Source organism: Ixodes scapularis, unplaced genomic scaffold, assembly GCF_016920785.2.
Source record: "Ixodes scapularis isolate PalLabHiFi unplaced genomic scaffold, ASM1692078v2 PGA_scaffold8__174_contigs__length_109621045, whole genome shotgun sequence".
In the NCBI taxonomy this organism is placed as follows: domain Eukaryota; kingdom Metazoa; phylum Arthropoda; class Arachnida; order Ixodida; family Ixodidae; genus Ixodes; species Ixodes scapularis.
The window spans coordinates 44,845,074-44,866,711 of NW_024609883.1; the positions used below are offsets into that span (position 1 = coordinate 44,845,074).

At 49.6% G+C, this 21,638-nt stretch overlaps 2 protein-coding genes and 1 pseudogene across 2 annotated transcripts; 1 reads left to right on the plus strand and 2 right to left on the minus strand.

Annotated features, from left to right (window-relative positions):
- Positions 1-795: 795 nt before the first annotated feature.
- LOC115327981 lies at positions 796-3,110 on the minus strand. Its single transcript, XM_040223332.1, has 2 exons — positions 3,083-3,110; positions 796-1,361 (listed from the first exon to the last, which is right to left on the minus strand). The coding sequence occupies exons 1-2, from the start codon at positions 3,108-3,110 to the stop codon at positions 796-798; spliced, it is 594 nt and encodes a 197-aa protein (XP_040079266.1).
- An 11,923-nt stretch (positions 3,111-15,033) lies between these two features.
- On the minus strand, positions 15,034-16,033 carry LOC120850715 (the record flags this gene model as incomplete). The annotated part of the gene is made up of 3 exons (XM_040223330.1): positions 15,034-15,039; positions 15,108-15,315; positions 15,723-16,033. Coding segments are annotated over 3 exons (525 nt in total), but the record flags the coding sequence as incomplete, so codon positions are not given.
- Positions 16,034-16,363: 330 nt separating this feature from the next.
- On the plus strand, positions 16,364-21,144 carry LOC115329913 (annotated as a pseudogene).
- Positions 21,145-21,638: the final 494 nt, after the last annotated feature.

The window sequence follows — 21,638 nt, forward strand, 5'->3', positions numbered from 1 at the left end:
TCTTTGGAGTCTTAGAGGATGGTGGTGCAGGAGAAAAAAAGGGCCTCTGAGTAAAACTTCGGCTGACTTTAGATCTTTACACAGATTTATTCTGGATGAAAATATTGCACACTTCCCTAGAAGATTCACATTAATTTTATTGCATATATGGAAGTCAATTGGCAGTTTATTAGTAAAAGAAAATTTTTGCATAAGAAATATCACAAGCACAAAACGCCTGCTCCACGAAGATGTCCGTCACAATGGCACTTCTCAGCCTGACATGCCATACTCTTTCCTCTACGAGTGTCGGAAACTAGCACCGTTTGCGGCATGCCAACCAACCGCCCATAGACTGGCATGGCATGCTACATGCAGAGCTACTGACCGACAATCTGGAGAGAAGGGGCAAGTTAGTGAGAGGTGCCAATCTGACAGGCATCTCTTCCTAAAGGAAAGCGCTGGCTGGGGTTCTTGCCACATTCAAGGGTCCCTGTGAAGCCGTGCGTCTAGAGGCACTAGGCAGGTTTTTGAAATTCTTTTTATGGCCATGGCTTTTTATGGCTTCTTATCCCCCAGAGGCCTAAGCGCCATCCTCGTCAATAAATGCTTCATCTATTCATCCATGGCCGTAGCTGAACCCGTGCACTCTAAGCATTCTAATACTATCCAGAAACTATGGCCATGAAGGGCCTATATCCTCACTAAAATGTGATCAAAAGTAGAGAATGCCCCGAGATTCTTTTTATTGATTATAAATAAATAAATGAGTTTTGAAGTCATAATACCTGGACATCACGTTTGATCTGTGGATTTCTAACATGAACACAGAACTGGAAGTATGCGTTCGAAGTACACATTCTTCACTTTGGTGAGCAGAAACCACAGGAAAGCTTCATCAAGACTTACACTTAAAACTTTTATGCTGCTATCAAAGTCCGCATAAACAACAAGGTCGCATGTCCTCACATCTAAAAGCGCCATTCCCAGCTGCACCTGGGCATAGTGGGTATGACGCACCTTCAGCGTGTAAATATCTGCATCATCTTTCTCGAGAAAGTCACAGGTTGCAAGGAGAGCTTCTGCGCTCATGGTCTGCCCCTTGGTAGGGCACTTGATCTCCAGCAACTTTGCTGGCCTTCCACCATCAAAGAGCACACCATCAGGAGAGCAGCCAAGCCAGGGGTTGCTTGGCGATACAATTAGGCCACAAGTGAACACTTGTACTTGTCTTGTAGCTTCATACTTCTGGCGTGCCTTGGGCTCTGACCGTTTACCGTACGCCGTCGCAGCGTTGCCGCGGAACGATGGCTGCATTGTCGACCGCACCTTCTTGTCCCAGTCGCCCTGCTTGTATGTGTACAATGGATAGCACGTTGTTCCTGCAATAAAGTGCAGCCAACAGCAAATGTTTTCATTGTAAAAACCACAGTGCATACAAAAAAAGAAAAATATGCCTTTCTTGCAGTTAGATAACAACCGGCACCAGTCAAGAACACTGGGCAGGCGTATGAGCTCATCATTCATGATTCGTGGCAGACCATACCAAATAAGAAATATGTCCCTTAAATGAAATTACTGGCATGCTGGTAGTCATCAAGGAACGAAGTAGTGGAGAACTCTTAAAACATGGGATGGCACAGCACATCTTTCAAGTAGCAACAAATATTCCCAAAATTCAATGTTTCCTTCTCTTTGGAAAAGGTGCTTGTGCCTCCCTTGTTCTATATGTTAAATCTTCGCTCCCTGGATATACTTCCATTCAGTTTATTTGATAACTCGACAAAATATTTCAACGGAATTGTTTTTGTTGGGAACAAACTAACTGAACACACTTCTATTCTGGCTTGATTTCGCATAAAATAAGAACAGTAATGACACTAGGGGAAAACATGCAATAAAGAAACCTAGAGGGAAGGTTCTGCATCTGTTCCCATTTTATGGTCCAGAGGTCTCGAAATGTTGATATGTTATTCGTCCAAGTTCCCTTTGAATTTGTGTTCCGAGCGAGATAATTATGTTCCCTAATAATAAAACTTGGAGAAAGTCTAGAACGCAAATGTGCAACTCAGGTGTTTATGCTTTTCTATTTCAGTATTCCCGATTGTGAGGTTCCCATTTGTCATGGACAAATTTCAGGAGCCGAAATGACGGTTTGAACCAAAGTACGAGCTCTGGCATATCTCCATAGATTTTTATAACCATGCTCACTGGCCACAGCTATATCACCATTAAAGCTGTGTCACATTCAGCACCTTCATGTGTATGAGGTTGCATCAGGATTGTGACTTGAAGCCATTTTGCGATTCTACCGGAAAGTCAATATTGGAAGTGTTCTTTTTTTATCAAACTGCAGAGTGTTGATAAAAGACACAACCTTAAAGTTGCACCAAAGACGTTTCTGAGATTGTCTGTTCTTGGTGGTAACTCATTCAACAGGCTGTAAGCATCCTAAATATCCAAAAATTATGCTTGTGCAATACTCATTCTACTAGTAAAACTGTGATTTACAATCGGGATGCGCCCTTTTTTGAGCCGGACTTTCCGCACAAAAAGGGCGGAGCATAATCCAGCCGAGCGGGCGGTGGGATGACGACACTGCTTGTCAGCGAACCTTAAGCTGCCATTCCGATAGCAGACGACGCCACGCCGTCTGCTATGGGAGCGACAGCTTAGGTTGACTGACGAGCAGTGTCGCCACGCCGCCATCCGCTCGGCTGGATTATGCCCCGCTCTTTTTGTGCGGAAAGTCCGGTGCAAAAAGGGGCGCATCCCGATTGCAAATCACATTTTTAGTAGGGAAACGCGCGTTCCACGAGCATAATTTTTTGATATTTAGGATGCACAGAGCCCATGGAATGAGTTACCATTAAGGACAGATGATCTCAGAACCGTCTTTGGTGCACCCTTAAGGCACACACTAAGGCGAGCAATATGCGAAACACCGCTTTTGATTAATGTTAAATCAAAACCAATGACACATATTTTCAAAACATTTTCAATGCTCACTAATACAGTTTAGCAAGCCTCTGGACATCTCGGAAACATTTAACATCTGTCTTGTAGTGTGAATAAAGATTTGCTCTGCACACACGCCACTTGCCTGTAATCCGGCAGCGGCGTTGCATCATCCAGGCTGCCTTGTTGTCTTTCGTGTCACGCAGCAAGGTGGCAGCTGTTTCCATAGAAACAACTACTTCCTTGTTGTATAAGTTGGCACAGCCTTCTGGAGGAGAGGCAGGGATTGCAGCAAGCCTCTTCAGGAGAACACTGCCCTCGCAGCTTTCTACAACCTGGCAGAACCTCTCGTCCAACCTTGTGGGCTCCGGGACACTGGAATAGCACACACACACAAACAATACTATGCCTGCGGCCCAAATCAAACTGATGCTCACCAATTATACCTAGGGTGACCACCCGTCCCGTGACTCGCGGGACTGTCCCGCATCGAGGGCTCGTGTCGGACGTCCCGCGAGAAATTCCCGAATCTTCAAAATGTCCCGCATTTCACACTGTTGTAAAATTCACTCTGCAACTCATGGTGCTGCCGAACAACGTGGCACGGAAAAGCGCTGAGGTCGCTGGTAATCGTGCGAATCGCAATGGTACACCATTTTCTACACAAGAATTGCAGGAAGCAACCGTCCTTCTTCCAGCAGATCCGACGCACATGCGCCGTTGTGCCTCTCCCTTTGGTAGTAAAATATTGTAAGAAAAAATTGTTCGTCAAAAAGTTTAGATACAAATTATTGTAATTATTTTCAAATCGCTGCTTCAATTTGAGAGGGTTGCTGTGGCATCTTTTTTTTTCTTCAGTGAAGCCAGTCACACAAAGCAAAAAGCGTGCAACTCACAAAGGTTGAAAAAAAAATAATCTTAAAAATTTATGTAGGGCCATGTTGATAAAAGTAAGCGTTGACAGGGAACAATAACTCGAAAAAGATTTACGGTTTCTTATTTTCATTTGATGCATTGAGTTCTGCAGCAACAGATTTTTATGTTTTCAGCTTCGACACATTTAATAACATATTTAGCATTAAAAAATGTCACTGGGAGTGAAAATTATTTTAACTTAATTGCTGCTATACAATTTGTAGGTGTATAAACAGCACAGGATATTCAATCTGTTAACAGCCTCGGTTCATGGTGTGCGTGTTGATAAACTTCCTCTAACCCCCGCCCTGCCCTGCGTGTCCCGCATTTCGCTAGCAGGAAGGTGGTCACCCTAATTATACCACATACTTCCTTTTTTTTTCATTTACTATGCAAGACAAAGATCATATGGAGATCAAATGCTACTAATAAGTGCATGCTTGCCCTATGTGGCCCTCATACTGTTTTGTTTTGTCTACACAATGCTTGAGAGTAAAACACCAACCATTGCACACGATCCAACGTACTAACTTATTATTGAATCGTGTATTGCCTATTTAATGGTCTTGCCAAGTTCGAATTACGCCTTGGGGCCATATAAGCATGTCCCTGGCTCACCTGCATGACTGTTCTGCCCGCCGCCGCCTCCTAAAAAAGAAAGTAAAAATCCATAAACAAAAATTAACCTATGTCTTTGTACAGATGATACTTTGAAGCCATTCGAGTAGAATTCTCATAAGCAAAGTTGAATTACATTTCTCAAACAAAATGCTCCCATGTATCGAGAAAGAATTTAATGAGCCGAGAGAACTCTGGGCTGGTTGTGTGTCAAAGGCTTTTTGAAAGGATAGGCGGCCAACATACAGCCAAAGCAGACAGCTGTGCACCGACTAATAAAATAAACATTCGATGTGGCTGCAGTCACTAGTTATAATTCCAATCATTGTTGCCCCATTATCCTAATCTTTATTGGTGGCATAGTGCCACAAATAAAGATTAGGACTAATGGGACGACACCACGGCGATGAAAAACTGATTGTGCGGTGCCACTGACACCGCACAATCAGTGTCGCCCCATTTCTTTTGATTAATTGCTTATTAGGCTTTTGTTATGTCGGAACAGCCATAGTTGGCTTACTGATGTTTAATATATACAAGAAAAAGGAGCAAGACCGGCCCTATGGCCGTTACAGTTGGGAGCCAGGGATCGAATGCCTCAGTCCGGGGGGCCACACTCGGAAAGCGCGCGCCCTTCTTCGTCCTGCTGCTGATGATAGCTGTTTGCAGAAGAACTGCGAACATGTTAATTCTTCCCCCCTACGATAAAGTCCTTAAAACGGTCTGGAAGGCGTCTGGCCCGTGGAGACCGCAGTTGACTTCCGGACACTTGGGATGTTTTGGTTGCTGGCAGTTGTTGGGGAGCATTTGGCTCACCCAGGTCATCTGTCACACTCCACTCTGCCGGTTGCGTCGAGGTCTCTTCTGCTTGTGTCGTTTTCCGAATATGGTCCAAGTGGCGACGTACCTTGCCACCGGCGCATTCAATGAGCCAAGAACGTGGACCTGCCCATCGCAAGATCTTGCCTCGAACCCCGTCTGGCTTAGTTGGGAACCGGCGAACCAGTACTCTCTCCCCTCTGGCGAAGCGGCGAGCTGGACCCAGTGGATCTTGACTTTCCTTGGCCTCCGCTGCTGTCTTCGGCTGAAGTAGGTCAAGGGGGCAGGGTAGCTCTTTGCCAAACATCGCTTTCGCTGGTGTCACTCCCGTAGCACTGCGGGCCGTGGAGTGCTGTCGAAAGAGGAAGCGAGCAAGTATGCTTCCGCTTGTATCTTTTAGAAGTGCCCTCTTGAGTTCAGCGACATATCGTTCTGCCTGTCCATTAGTTGCAGGGTGATATGCTGCAGCAGTTACGGCTTGCACACCGTTTGAAGCGTAGAACTTCCTAATCTTGTTGGAGACGAATGCGCTTCCATTGTCGGAGACAACTTTCCGCGGAATACCAAACGTACCAAAAAGGTTCCGTAGCGCATTAATAACAGCAACCGATGTTGCTCGAGGCATGTGACGTACCTCCACTCACTTTGTGCTCGCGTCAACTACAACAAGGTAGGTCTGTCCGTGCACTGGCCCTGCGAAATCTAGATGAAGCGTGTACTAGGGTGTCTCTGAACGTTCATAGACAGGGATCGGAGCCTTTGGTGGGTTCTTCTGTGTCGTTTGGCATACACGGCAGTTCTGTACCGTCCCCTCAATCTCGCTGTCAAGCCCCGGCCACCAGACGTAGCTCCGTGCACACTTCTTCATTGCCACCATGCCCCTGTGACCTGCGTGCTTAAGCGCTAGGACATGAGGACGTGCTGTCGTGGGGATGATGATCCGAGAGCCCCAGGTAAGGCACTCTTGGAGAAGTGCCAGTGCTGCAGCTCTCTGCTTGTATGGCGTGAACCTGTCACCTTTGAGTCTGTCCACTGTGCCGTTCGGTATGGCAGTGTACAGTTCACACAAAGTGCTGTCGTGCTGCATCAGACAAGCTATCTCCGTGGCTGTGAATGGTTGTGTTGATAAGGCTTCAAACATTAGTATGTCACCAGGTGGTTATGGCTCATCCTCACTGTCTGGTAGTGGCAGACGGCTGAATGCATCAGTGTTTTGGTGGTTCTTGCCCTGCCGGTAGACAATGTCGTAGTCATATTGTTACGTTGATAATGAAAATGATTTACTATACAGTGAAGAGAATTAGAAACACAGATATGGTGGTTAGTCCTTCAGAGCGTGCACCGCCGGCATCGTCCTCTTTTTTCCACCGTCGGCGTCGTCTTGCCGCATCTTCTTCTTCGTCACATTATCCCCCTCCGGTCGAAAACGGCGTCTCGCCGTTAGCTGGAACTATGTATGGTTTGAGTCGCACAACGTGGACGGTGTCGGCTTGAGTGCGGCGTGTATCGTGAGAGAGTTGTAATGGTTCCACCACATAGGTGACGTCACTCGCTCGTGCGACGACACGATAGGGGCCGGTGTAGCGCGGAAACATTTTCTGAGCGAGACCAACACGTCGTTGAGGCGTCCATACCAGAACAAGGTCGCCCGGCAAATAGGAAACTGCACTATGTAGGTGGTTGTAGCGGGCGCACTGTCGTTCCTGCGAATCAAGTGTTCGGAGCCGTGCTAGTTGGCGTGCCTCTTCGGCGCGGCATATGGCTTCGGAGGTGTGATCTGTAAGTGAGGCGTTGGTTTGCAGTGGAAGAAGGGTGTCAATCATAAGGTTGGGCTCGCGATAGAACAGTAGGTAAAATGGCGAAAAACCGGTTGTGTCGTGACGGGAGGAGTTGTACGCAAATGTAACATACGGTAGAACTGTGTCCCAGTTGCGATGGTCAGCCGAGATATACATCGACAGCATATCAGAAAGTGTCCGGTTGAGGCGTTCCACCAGCCCGTTGGTCTGTGGGTGGTAGGCCGTCGTTTTTCGGTGGACGATGGCACATAGCTGCAGAATTTCGGCGACGAGTTGTGACACAAAAGGGCGCCAACGGTCGGACAGAAGTTCTCGAGGTGCGCCGTGCTTGAGAATTACGTCTTCTAAAATAAATTGCGCAACGTCCACTGCCGTACTAGTCAAAAGCGGCCTTGTTATGGCGTAGCGTGTTGCGTAATCAACGGCCACGGCGATCCAGCGGTTTCCAGTGGAGGAGGACGGAAACGGACCAAGGAGGTCCACTCCGACGCGGTCAAATGGGCAGACCGTGGGACGCAGGGGCTGCAGGAGACCAGCGGGCCGGGATTGTGGGGTCTTGCGGCGCTGGCAGGAATCGCAGGATGAAACGTAACGCTTAATGCTCCTGTACATATCGGGCCAGTAGAAGCGATGCTTGACCCTTGCGTAGGTGCGAACGACACCCAAATGACCGGCGGTTGGGGCATCGTGCAAGTCGTCTAGGACTGTATGTTGAAGGTGTTTGGGAATTACCAAAAGTAAAGACGGTCCATGTTGCCGAAAATTATGTCGGTAAAGAATGCCATTCTGAACCGTGTAAAGCCTAGAGGAGGGTTGAGTGGAATCTGAAGTGACATTGTCAATGATGGTCTGTAGAGCTGTGTCACGACGCTGCTCTTCTGCGATGTTCATAAAAGTTGAAATATGAAGTACGGGGAGGTCGGTGTCGTCGGCTGTTTGGTCAATGGGGTCGACAGGGTGTCGAGACAAGCAGTCGGCATCTAGGTGGAGTCGTCCAGATTTGTATATGACTTTAAAATCGCACTCCTGAAGACGGAGAGCCCACCGTCCAAGTCGGCCGATCGGGTCTCTTAACGAGGAAAGCCAGCACAGGGCGTGGTGGTCTGTAATAACAGAAAATTGTCTGCCAAATAAGTAAGGACGAAATTTTGTAATGGACCATACAACAGCGAGACACTCCCGTTCGGTTATCGTGTAGTTTTGTTCGGCTGGGGAGAGTGTACGACTGGCGTAAGCTATTACACATTCCTCTCCAGATTGGTGCTGAGCTAGAATAGCGCCAATTCCATGACCGCTGGCGTCCGTGCGCAATTCAGTAGGTGCAGAGTCGTCAAAATGTCCTAAAACAGGATTAGACGTTAAGGCGTCCTTCAAACGAGTGAAAGCAGCTTGTTGTTCCGGTTGCCAGGAGAAGGGTTAGTTTCTTTTGAGGAGGTTTGTCAGGGGACGAGCAATTTGAGCGAATTGGCGAATAAAGCGTCGAAAGTAGGAGCACAGCCCAAGAAAACTCCGGACATCTTTTGGTGACTGAGGTGTCGGAAACTGTTGGACGGCTTTTATCTTGTCAGGGTCTGGTCGAACTCCATGCATGTCAACCAAGTGACCTAAGACCTTTATCTGGGAGCTGCCGAATTGACACTTCGAGGAATTAAGTTGGAGACCCGCTTCTTTGAAGAGGTTCAAGACTTGATCCAAGCGTGCAAGATGGGATGAGAACGAACTGGAAAATATGATAACGTCGTCCAAGTAGCAGAGGCAGGTTGTCCACCGTAAACCTTTTAAAAGGCGGTCCATCATTCGCTCAAAAGTAGCGGGGGCATTACACAGACCGAACGGCATGACTTTAAATTCATAGAGGCCGTCTGGAGTAATGAAGGCGGTCTTTTCCCTGTCGTTGTCATCCACACTAATTTGCCAATACCCTGACCGAAGGTCGATAGAAGAAAAGTACTTGGCACCGTGTAGACAGTCTAGGGTGTCATCGATGCGAGGCAATGGGTACACATCTTTCTTGGTTATTTTGTTCAGCCTACGGTAATCGACGCAAAAACGCCAGGACCCATCTTTCTTTTTAACCAAAACCACAGGAGAGGACCATGGACTAGAAGAGAACTGTATGATGTCTCGCGAAAGCATTTTGTCCACCTCGGTTTGTATTATGCGACGTTCGCTTACCGAAACTCGATAAGGCCTGTGGTGTAAAGGTGGGTGGGTCCCGGTGTCAATGCGGTGTTTGGTGGTGGATAATCGGCCAAGAGGATGAGCTGGCAAGTCGAAGATTTCGTGATATCTCGAGAGAAGACTATGTAGCTGTTGTTTTTGCGTCGCGTTTAACGCAGAATCAGTCATGTTGGTCAGTTGAACGAGGTCAGAGGTCAACGGCGGACTTGAATTTAGAGTTGGTCGGTCATTGTCGGTAATGACCGATAGTGTTTCTTCGGATAACGGTGATGTGACGGCTAGAGAAGTGCCTCTGGGTAGTAGTTGCGGGCTATGCCCGAGATTGACCACCCAGAGAGAAGTGGAATCATCATGGATAGAAACAATTGAATGCGCAATACTAAGTTGCTTGGCGAAAAAAATGTCCATGTTTGGAGACACGACGTAGTCGCCATCGGCTGTAGGGCTTTCAGCTGACACCTTGATGGGGACTGCTTTTAATGGTGGGATGCGGCAAGTTTCCATAGAACATAGTTTGCAAATGACGGGGTCCTGAGTTGCGTTTGAAGCGGAAACATTAAGTTCAATTTCTCTCATTGCACAATCAATAAGGGCGTTGTGGGCGGATAGGAAGTCCCATCCAAGGATCAATGCATGTGGGCAATTCGGAATGACGGTAAAAAGGACGGACGTGGTCTTATTTTTCAGAGCAATACGTGCACTGCACATGCCAAGAGAAGGAATCAGACAACCGTCCGCACCGCGAAGTGACGTGGAATCCGGTGGCGTTAAGACCTTGCGCAGCTGACGTCTCAGATCCTCCCTCATAACGGAAATAGCGGCGCCAGTATCGATGAGGGCTGTTGTTCCAACGTTGTCGATTGTAACAAAAATCTGATTATGAGGGGTCAATGAACGTTTGCGAAGAGGATTTCTTACCAATGATTCATGAGCAGCCTCACCTCTCGAAGCTGCATTGCTTAGTTTTCCGATTGACGGGCGACATGGGCTGGGGAGATGGGGCGGCGGGGGGTGGGGGACAATGATTGGCGGCGACGTGGAGATGGCGAGCGGTTGTATGTAGGACGAGTGGTGAACTGTTCTTCGTCTTGAGGGTTGGGGCGGGGAGGTTCATAAAACTGGTGACCAAACGAAGACCGATAGCTGTTCGATGCGAATGTGCGTGGGCGGTTGTTCCACTGGTTGCGGCAGTATCGTGCAATGTGTCCAACGGCGTTGCATTGGAAACATATAGGTCTGTTGTCAGGTGTCCTCCATGCTGCAGGGTCACGCCGGTTTGGTGAAGTGTTGAGGGGAGGGGAGTCATAATCCGACCGTGTGAAAGAATTCCGACGTCCAGGTGCGTATGTTGGAACATGAAGTCGGTTGATTTCCTGTCTTATGACTGCTTGGACGGCAGATACCGGGAGGACCGGCTCTTGCTGTTCAGTAGGCCGGGTGAAAGTATTAACAGGGAACATGGCTTCAAGTTCTCGGCGGATGAGCTTTGCTATGTGGTCCGATTGAAGGCTGGTGTCTTCACATGTGGATGTTGGTGTCGTGTTGGGGAGGCGCACAAAATTTGCGGTGATTCGTCGTTTTTTTGCTTCTTCAAAGCGTCGGCACTCTTTGACAACGTCCTCCATTGTTGTGCAGTCTTTGAAGACGAGTAGCTGGAATGCGTCGTCCGCGATACCTTTCAGGACGTGGGGGAGCCTTTCCGAGTCGGGCATGTTGGGGTCCGCTTTCTGGCAAAGGGACAGGATGTCCTGTATGTACGTCATGTACGACTCCGTAGGTGACTGCACACGTGAAGCGAGTTTGCGTTTAGCGGACAGCTTGCGACCAGTGGGGTCGCCAAAAAGATGCTGGAGTTTCTCTTTGCACATGTCCCATGATGTGATTGTTTCCTCATGTGTGAGAAACCATGTGCGGGCAGTGTCCTTGAGGTAAAACACAACGTTGGCAAGCATAATGATTGGATTCCATCTGTTATGCTGGCTGATTCGCTCGTAGAGAAGAAGCCATTCTTCAACGTCCTGTTCACCGGATCCAGTGAAGTTTCCTGGGTCACGCGGTTTGGAGAGGACCAAGGGAGGGGTTTGAGCGGTTTGACCGGCGTCTCTGGATGTGGTGTCACGAGACATTTGAGCTTGCGGGGGAGGGTCTTGTGGGGGTTCAGTGTCCGTAGTGATATCCGACGGTCGGGAAGGTGCTCGATAGGGTGGGTGACACTCAGTAGCTGGTGTGTCTATGGAGATCTCAGCTTCCGGAGGCGGAAGCTGGCGGCTCCGGAGGTCCAGCGTGGGCAGCGGAGAGGTAGGGAGATGGTGTCCACCTCCACCAAAATGTTACGTTGATAATGAAAATGATTTACTATACAGTGAAGAGAATTAGAAACACAGATATGGTGGTTAGTCCTTCAGAGCGTGCACCGCCGGCATCGTCCTCTTTTTTCCACCATCGGCGTCGTCTTGCCGCATCTTCTTCTTCGTCACAATATGAAGACAGTTTCATGCACCATCTGGTCATCCGTGGAGACAGGACTTGAGCCGTCGGTTTTTTTGGGCCCAGAATGCCCAGCAAAGGTTGATGGTCAGTGATGAATGTCACTTTCCTTCCCACAATATACTTGTGGAATTTGTGGGCTCCAAACACCACTGTGAGGCCCTCTCTGTCCAGTTGGGCGTAGTTCCGTTCTGCTGGTCCAAGGGTACGTGGAGCGAAAGCAATCAATGCCTCTTGCCCCTGGTCGTCACGTTGAGAAAGGATTGCTCCGACGCCGTAAGGTGAAGCGTCGCAGGACACAAAAAGTTCTTTCCTTTCGTCGTAGTGCGCCAGTACTGTCTGCTTGATGAGCAAGCTCTTCAGTTGTTCAAATGCTTCCTGGTGCCTGTCTTTCCATCTCCACACAGTGTTCTTCTGAAGGAGTTCATAAAGACAGCTGGCGATAGCTGCCCTGTCTTTCAGGAATCTGTCGTAGAATGCAAGCATTTTGAGAAATGTCTGTAAGGCCTGTTTACAAGTCGGCGCTGGAGCATCCACAATGGCTCGAACCTTCTCCTCTGTAGTGTGGACGCCCGATTCGTCAATTCGGTGTCCCAGAAAGAAGACCTCCCGAACCTTGAAGCAGCATTTGTCTTTTGCAAGGCGTAGATTGAACTTCTCCAGTTGTTTCAGAACAGCTTCCAGTCCCGTGGCATCCTCTGTGGCATCCCTTCCACCGACGATCACATCATCCAGGTATGTGCATACACTTGGGAGACCAGTCAACATCGACTCCATGAAGCGATGGGATATGGCTGGCGCCGCCGAAATCCCAAATGGAAGCCGTTAGACCTTGTAAAGTCCTTTCAGCGTGTTGAGGTTCAGGACCTCTGCTGTCTCAGGAGTTATGCAGAGCTGTTGATAAGCCTGGGTCAGATCGAGGGTGCTGAATACCTTGCTTCCTGTCAAGCTTCTGATGGCTTTGTTTGATGTCGGCAGTGGGTAAGCTGCCCTTTTAGCTGCTAAGTTCACTGTGCAGCTGTAATCGCCACAGATGCGTAGCGTGCGGTTCTTCTTACATACCAATACCAGGGGCGTTGCCCAGTTTGAGTGCAGAGGTGGCTCTATTATGCCCTGGTCTTGCAGTCGATCCAGTTCAGCTTCTACAGCTGATCGCAAAGCAAAGGGGACCGACCATGCTTTCAAGAACTTCGGTGCTGTGCCCTCGAGCTGATCAAGTTGTACTGCAGGACCGACATGTCCTGTGATGTCTTCGCCGAACACAGACTGGTACTTGTCTCGCAGCTTGGAGACAAATTTGCCGTCCGACACATCATTGATTCCAGCGATGTCTATCCCGAGGTGTGAAAACCAGTTCCACCCTAGAAGGTTACTCTCGGCTCCTCTGACAACCAAGAGTGGCAATTTGCAGGTCTTGCTTTTGTGTGTTACCTGCACGTCTGTGGTACCCAATACTCGAAGCGACTGGCCGGACCACGTGCGCAGGAGACTTTGCTGGTTTCCAGCCGTGGCGGGTCGTTAGTCCATGTGGAGCCGAATGTTGCTTCACTGATGAGCGTGCAGGCTGCTCCTGAGTCGACTTCGAAGGTGAGGCGCTTGTTGTCAACCGACACTTTCAGTGTGAACTTCGGCGCGCTGTAGCAGTTGGCACCGAGTTGAGCTCGTACAGTGTCGACGTGTTCACTGAGCGTTGGTGACTGACGTCTGGTGCAGTTGTCTGCAGCAAGGTGTGTGGTTGCTCTATGCTGTGGTTCTTGTGCGAGCTGTCTGTGTCTTTTCGTTTTTTGATGCACGCTTTTTCAATGTGCCCAATTTTCTTGCAGTAGTTGCAGGAGGCTGTCGTAAATCTACAAGTATCCGGGCTGTGCTGTGCGTCGCACCGCCAGCAGCGTTGAGCGTTCCGAGCTTTTAGACGGTTTCTGGGCCGATCTTCGTTCCGTGTCTGGCAGCTAGTTGCACTTGCCTTGTGCACGTCTTTGAATTCCGACTTCACCTTTTTCAGGGGCGAAGCTCCTTAGGGGCTAGCCATGTCCGTACGTCCGTCCGCTGTCTGATGCACGTGCTCCTGCTGGTGAGCTCACGGGCTCACGAGCACGTGCTTGTGTAGGGAAAAGAAAAAAGCCGCATCTCCACGTGGTGAATGATGTTGATTGGGGCGAAGCTCTGGTGGTCCTTGTCTGCGTAGACGGTGAGCCGCAGCATGCCGAGCCTTTCGTTCGTTTTCATCCATGTCAGAAAGAGAATGTGTAGTATGGAACGTGGTTACATACGCATTTGAGCATTTGACCGCAGCGTGACATGGATGAAAACGAACGAAAAGCTCGGCATGCTGTGGCTCAGCGTCTACCCACACAAGCACCAGCAGAGCTTTGCCCCAATCAACAGCAGTCGCCACGTCGAGGTGCGTTTTTTTTATCCTCTATGGCATTCTCTGCTCTCAGGGCGAAGTCGAAGGCCTTCTGAAAGGGTAAGTCTTTTTCAGCGAAGAGGTGCTGCTGCACTTGCTCGCTCCGCAGGCCACACACGAAGCGATCCCGCAGCATCACTTCCAGGAGAAGGACAGTCGGGTTTGTCGCTTGATCTGCGCTGGTACCAAAGTTACAGTCCGCAGCGAGCTTCTTCAGGGCTGTCTTGTAAGCACTGACCGTCTCGCCGACCTCCTGGTCGCGACGTTGTAAGCGTGCTCTGCTGAAGACTTCGGAAGGGGTCGGGTCAAAGTGAGCCTTCAGAAATTGGACGATCTCGTCGAAGGTCACCTGGCTTGGCTGCTTGGGTTGTACGAGCACGCAGACCACGTCGTAGGTCTCCACCCCGCACAGTGTCAGCAGGTGCGCACATTTCTGCAAGCGTCCTTTACATCGTTAGCCTCGAGAAAAAAAAAACTGGAGCCGCCTGTACCAGGATTTCCATGAGCTGGAGCTGCCGTCGAACTCTGGAATGCGACCAAACTCAGGCATGTCCATGGCGTTGCGCTGGTGGGCATTCTTTGTCGAGGCAGGGTGTCTGGTGGGTCGTGAGTTTCCCTTGTCGGCAATTGTTATGTCAGAACAGCCATAGGTAATGGCTGTTCCGACACTGAGGAACAAGACTGACCCTATGGCCGTTACAGTCGGGAGCCAGTGGTCGAATGCCTCAGTCCGGGGGGCCACACTCAAAAAGCGCGCGCCCTCCTTCGTCCTGCTGCTGATGGTAGCTGTTCGCAGAACTGCAAACACATAAGTTTTTATACTGTGCCAGCCCTTTATTTCATGGAGTGATTGCATAAAAAAATTAAAATTTAAGTCTGCGAGAAGACAAAATTTATTATGAAAGCTGAACCAAAGACACTTCAGAAGAGCAGTTCGTAAATACCTGTGCAGAATTGAAGCAAGCCCCCATCAGCTGCTTCAGGGTGTCTGCCTCCTCTTCAGGTGCAAGTTCCAGGGGAGCTGGCAGAGTCTTAACGTGGCAGAAGGCCTTCAGCTGTAAAGGCTCTCCATAAAGTGCTTGCCCAGGAGTTTTCTTCCACGTACACTTCTTATCTGTGGAGCTCAGCTCTTCCAGCCGGTGAATTCCCATTCTGCAAGATGAAACCGAAACCAAAAGTTGTTACAGATGAAGCAACCTGCCTGTTCTCAATTTTGATGTATGTACTGTTGCGTATGTTGACTCTTAGTTCCATCGAGCCACAATTAAGTCTGCGGTTGATGAAATGGCGAAACCCGACCACGTTAACGCACGGTGCGGTTGACCACAGCAGAGAAACGTTCAGGGTACCGCCCATTTCCCGAAATCGCGGTAGTCCTGATCGCGCGCGCTTAAAGCCGAATCGACTATCGTGCTTTAATGAGAGACGTCAACGTGCGAAAACACCTGTGCCCGCGAGCACGCCCGCGCCCATAAAAGTATCGGCGAGCAATGATCAGGGATGCCGTAAGGCCATCTCGTACTCGCGCCGCACAACGAGGCCCGTTTGTGGGTACATACCTGTTGCAATGTAGAAGAGCGGCCACTGTGTGCTTGCAGCATTCCGACGGGCCTGCCACGCACGAGCAGATTGCCCTCTCGACTCTGAACTTGCAGCTGTCACCTCCCGCAACAAGCTCCACGTTGATTTCATGGGGGTCTCCCCTCACGCTGCTCGTCGCGAGGCACAAGGCAAAAATACTTAACTTGTCCTCGGACGATGTCGTTTTTCCGCAGAGGAAAAGGTGACCTGCCTGAAGTAGACGGTCTGCCTCCTCATAGCAACGCGAATATTTCGTCGCATTCGCAAAATCCGGAATGCTAGTCAGTAGCAAGGCTCTGCCCGCATCTTCGACCCTCAATACTTCCGCCATTTTGAAACTGCAACAGTACCCCCTATAGTTAGTTGGAGTCGCGAAGCGTCGTAGCTGAGACTAGGTGAAGGAAAACCAGACAAGCCTGGGGCGTGCGAGCGCTTGAGACTCGACTTGAGACGCCACTCCGCGTGTGCGCTAGCTTCGGCAACGCTTTCTTTCACCTAGTCTTAGCCGAGAAGCTGCCTCTAGAAAGCCCACCCTGAGCCCACGGCGCGCCCGGAACGGGCGTGCTCTCATGCGTGTTGAAGATTGTGATAAAAGGAATAAGGGAGCGACAGGCATATAATGGTCGACTTCTTAAGCCTGGTTCAGACAGCTGTGTTTGACTTCGTTGCGGAAGTTTGCGTCCAGACACGACCGCGAGTCAACGAGATATTTGTGCTTCAAATGAAGCGTGGCAGCCAACTGAAGAAGTAAGTAAAAGCGAAGTCGTTGACGGGCAAGACCGCGAGGTTCCCTGTCCCATCGGAGACGCGTGCGAGCCGCAGCCGACCACCGCCATCGAAACACTCCATTACCTAAAATAATGTTCCTCCTTGAGCCCCGTCTTTTGATAGACACCGACAACTTAAGAAACCTTCACACTTCTTTCTTTGTGATTCGTTCTTCGGCGTCGTGGTCGAATAATATTGTCGCGATCTGATGGGCTGCGGAGGCGCGAGCATGTTAGCTTCACAAACACGTTTGCTTCAAACGTGTATGCATAGTGCTTTCTATGGCCAACGTGACACGACCATCATTGAAGCAGAAAACACGCATCAGACTGTCTGCAGGCGGTCTTTTATATAATGTATTAACAGTGTGTCAGCGGCGTTAGGTTGTAGGTGACTATATATGGCGACCAAATAGTAAACCTTTATGGTCACTGACGGGCCAAGAAGCGCAGGGCGTCTATTCTGGATGCCTTCAGAACACATTCGTTGCTTTCCGTCGTGTGTTGACTGCTCGTGCGGTCTCGAAGCTTACAGACGCCCATGTGTAATGCACGGTGGGAACTTCACGCTAGAGGCGATGACAACTGAAAGACCTTTCTGCAGTTATCATATCGGTGGATTCACTCGCAGGTACGCTGGATGTATCTCCTTGCGGAAGCTCTCGTTGCGGTTGAGCGAGACGTCACCGGCCGCCAAATTTAGACTCAAATGGTCGTACTTACGAAGGTGTAGACGACGGAGAGTTTGTCTGCCTTAAAACCGGGCCTGCAGGAGTTACCGCTGTGGACGGGCAATTGGGCTAGTTAAGTTTAACTGCTAACCTCAGTGACGTCTTTGACAGGCGTATCGCGGTAGTGATCCTCTCTCGAGCCGAAAGAGCCAGAGGCAAAAATCGAACCGAAGAGAACATGTTTTCTGAACATGTTATTGAACAAACGCGAATGGGTATTAGTTCTAATATGGGTTTGACGTCCTGATATTACACTTTCTTCGGACGAGGTTTCGAACACGCCCCCCTTGTAGAAAGCCGTATTTATTGCGTTAGGTCCGCATAATTGGTAAAAGCAAGCGAGTTGAACATGAATACTTAGAATAGAAAGAATAAAACGCGGAAGACAAGCACAGGACAACTATTCAGGTTCTTTCATTTATCAGCCTATCTTAGTTTGGATCTCGTTCAGAGTGCAATTTTCCCAAAAAATGAGCGTTGTTTCTAAATCAAAAAAGTGGTTGTCCTGTGCCTGTCCTCCGCGTTTTATTCTTTCGATTTGAAGTGCGCATAATATCTCACATTTTTAGGACTAAAAGATGCCAGTCCCCGGAGGCGACCGACATTGTGTTAAGATTTTAAGAATAATGACAGAAGCAAGGACACTTTAACAGCTTACTTCTCTTCGAAGGATTTATGCTATGGCTATGCTTGCAGCGTGGTACAGTCATGGGCGTGGCCAGCGATGCCGGAGGAACGTGCGGTCTTTGACCTCCGTAAGACACCGCGGAAGCGCCCACTTCGTTCAAGCGCCTCCTCTCAACATTTCCCAAACCTGAGAATTCTATAAATTATACGTGAAGCGCCAAATTTGACTGCAGAAGCGCCCATGTCTATATTAATTCATTTTCAGTGGGGTTGAGATACTCCGGTATTTTTACGGCATACCATCGCGCGTCACGCTGGCGGCAATAGGAAACACGCACTCACAGAGCGTCGGCCGGTTGCGAGATAACAATCTATATCTTCGAACCCGCCACTTCACCTTGCAATTCTCGACAGCACTGTACCCGTCTGTGCTGCTCCTTACAGGACGTCGACAGACGCTAAGCTCGCTTGAGCGACCAACGCTACTCACAATAATGGAGGCCCGCGAACTGTCGGCAACGCAGCGATTGGACCCGAGCCCGACGCCGGGCGTCTTTTGACGCGATGATTAGACACGAGGGCTTAGCCGAACTCTGACGCAGCGCTAGTGTCCCATCTGTGTTTCTGCGCTCGATCTCATTGCAGGATGACTTCGAAATTCTATAGACCACAAGCTTTGATTATTCGAGGTGGTGTTGAAACAGCCCCACCCTCGGCAGGACTAATAATATACGGCGTACAAGTCCGTCTGTTATTCGCGCACCTCATACGATTGTTTGCCCCTCCCCCAAACACACCCACGTGCTTTTGTTTGCCCCCGACCTCAACCAATCACGGTGTGCGCTTGACTGCCACGTCGTCGAGCGTTCGATCTCTGGGCGTTCTCTATGTTGCCCTTTGATTGGCGTGCCCCTCCTTGCATTCCGGAACCCCGAAGACGCATTTCGGAGCACTTGCTCGCCGTATATACCCACTGCTGCCGGCATGAGGCGCGCGCATGGTCCGAGCCCACATTTTCCTGTTACTTCGCTGGCTTCTTCGAAAACTACTTAAGAGCTGCGCACAGATGTACAGCAGCATCAATTACGTTATTTTGTTATAAGACTTTCCGATCTCACTCATTACAAAGAAGTGCGTCCGTTGAAACTCAGGCGTGACATACAGATTCTTGACAGAGCCACTATTTGGTTAACTGCCATTTGGAGCCGCTAAGGGCGAATCCGGGTGGTCAATCGACGGCAACTTATTGTTCCGGAAAACCGGCAATAGCGTTCGCCTGGTCAGTTTCCGGCCGGCACGGATTGTTCGGGTGGTGGTTTTCCGGCAAGCAACGGCAACTTTCTGGCGCTTTTTCCGCCCGAGCTCTGAACGGCCGGGCGAGCGGGCGCCAGACTGTATTCGGTGTCACCACCTCCAATATTGGAGAAGAGATCAGTGAGAAAAGATTCGCGAAAGACCGAAATTGATTTGGAGTCGCTTCAGCAGCCAATACTTGGGTCAATCCAAGCCGTTCGGACATGGTGACGGTGGCGACAGCCTCTCGCTAGCGTTGCCTGCCTTGCGGGCAAGCGGCAAAGTATACGGCCACCGTCTGGCGTTCATGTTTGGGTGCCGAGGGTCACGTGGTGTGCCGCCGGCGTGTTTCTGGTTTTCGGTGCCACCGGCTCGGTCTCGCCGGCGATTGACCACCCAAATTCGCCGTTAGTATGCTACGCCCCAAAGTAACGACACTCGGAGCCATCTGGCTGCTTAAAATCGGGGTTGCAAGTTACCTGAAACTTTGTATGAAATCGTAGAGAACCTTTTTTGTTTTCTAGAAAATGTTAAAAAACAGTTCGCTAGAAAGGAAAACGATATCGGCTTTGCTTTTCAAGACCATATCTAAAGCAGGGGAAATTACATCGCTAAATAGAAACAATTGCCATCTGCACCCGCTCTGCACTGAGCACAAAACATGGCGGCGCCCAGAAGAAAATCGGAGAAAGGAGTGTCGCTACTCTCAGTCTATATATTGTGGCTCTAGTGCCAACAACTCCCGGAAACAACAACGACCCAGTGAATTCCAATTATTGCACCCGATACAGGCCTCACAATATGAGCAGCACTACAACACGAACAGGGCACCGTTCAAACTTTTCCTGAGTGAAGAGTGGTTGAAGGATCCCAAGCGCCAGAAGGGCTACATGGCCTTCGTGAAAAGGCTACTGCAGAAGGAAGACGTCCGCCTGGTTACTGTGTCCCAGGACCTCGAGTTCATGAGGAATCCGGTGCCTTTGAGCAGCTACAACCAGCGTCAATGCGAAAAGCAGGACGATAGGACACCCTGTTCCAACCCGACGAAGTGTTCGTGCCACTGATCTCTATTGTAGTGGGCTGGATCGCGGATCGGAAGCCCGTTGATGTCGCCACCGGCGGTCATTGCTTGACACCAGGCAATACACGGAAGTCTATGGGAGAAACGCGCTAAAGTAAGAATATTGAAGCATGTACGTTGTGCTCGGGGGCGAGTATCTCATTGTGTTGTGCGATGCTTATGTGGGGTCTTCGCAGATCGAATCGGTATTTGCCAAACGTTCGAACGCCGATTAAAAACAGTCAAACGTACCGGAGCACCTACGGCTAAGCTGGCAAGCTTGCTCTCGTAGTGGAGTAAACAAACGAACTTGCCGTGAATGGGACCGTCCTTGTGGAAGCCCAGCAGTTGATGAATGACAAAGAAGTTCCATCTCGAGACCGGCTTTCCGGGAGTGAGCGAATTCCGCGTAGCAAAGCCCTCCGAGCTTGTCGTCTGCTAAACCCAACTCAACGAAACCACCAGCGACCCCGCGGTAGTTCGAGGTAACCCTTGCCTCATTGAGCTGCACTACATTTTTGGCCCAGCGGAGTCACTCTCAACCACCAAATATTTATTTATAAGAGCTGCGAGGGCTGTCAGTTTTAATGTTTGTACGCAAACTATTTGACGGGCTTATCGAAAAGCGGCCAAAAGGTTTCAGTGCCGACAACAGCTTAGAAACGGGGGAAACGGCCCTTTTTCTCGTTCTTCCCATAGAGTCCCATGCATTGGCTGGTGTCAATCAATGGCCGCCGGTGGCGACACTCTGCCCCAGCTGCCGAGGCAGCGGTCCGCGATCAAGCCTACTACAACAGAGATCAGTGGTTGGTACCCTTCCACTCCACTCGGCCACTTCCGGTTCATAAAAACTTGCTCGCGTCCGTGCCCGCCAAACTTTCCGTGGCTGAAGAATCCTCTTGGAAATTTAACGGGCATTTAACGGTCTGTTTGTTCCAGCTTTCGAAAGGCACGTTTACATTCGGCGATAAATGTATTTGTAGATGCAATTTTCTCCGGAGATGCTTCAACCCTCACGCGTCGCAGAGAGGCAGCTGGTACTGTTGGAAAACAATAAAGCTGCAACAGTAAGAAACATCTGTGCTAGTTGGTACACGGAGAGCCAGGTAGACAAGGACAAGAGAGGGCATCACAACGCGCTTCTTGTGTTTACTTCTGTTCTTGTATATCGTGGCACTCTCTGCAGCAGGGATCGGTGATCTTTTTCTGCAGCGTACCCAATCGCCGCAAAGCAGAGAGGGATTGGAGGGAGCTACTGGTAACTGTAAGACTTGCAGGGTGTTTCACAGAACACGGGCCAAAAAACACATTTAGGAAAATTAATGGCGTTCGGTATATTTATTTATAAATTACTTTTGTGAAATTAACTTCTATATTGCTAACTCAAAACGTACGGCATTACTTAGAGACTTTCAG

Excerpts from the sequence above, each read along its gene's own strand:
- LOC115327981 (XM_040223332.1), bottom strand. The coding sequence starts at position 3,110 with ATGATGCAACGCCGCTGCCGGATTACAG. Across the intron at positions 1,362-3,082 it reads ACGCCGCTGCCGGATTACAG|GAACAACGTGCTATCCATTG; the intron begins GCAAGTGGCGTG and ends ACTTTATTGCAG.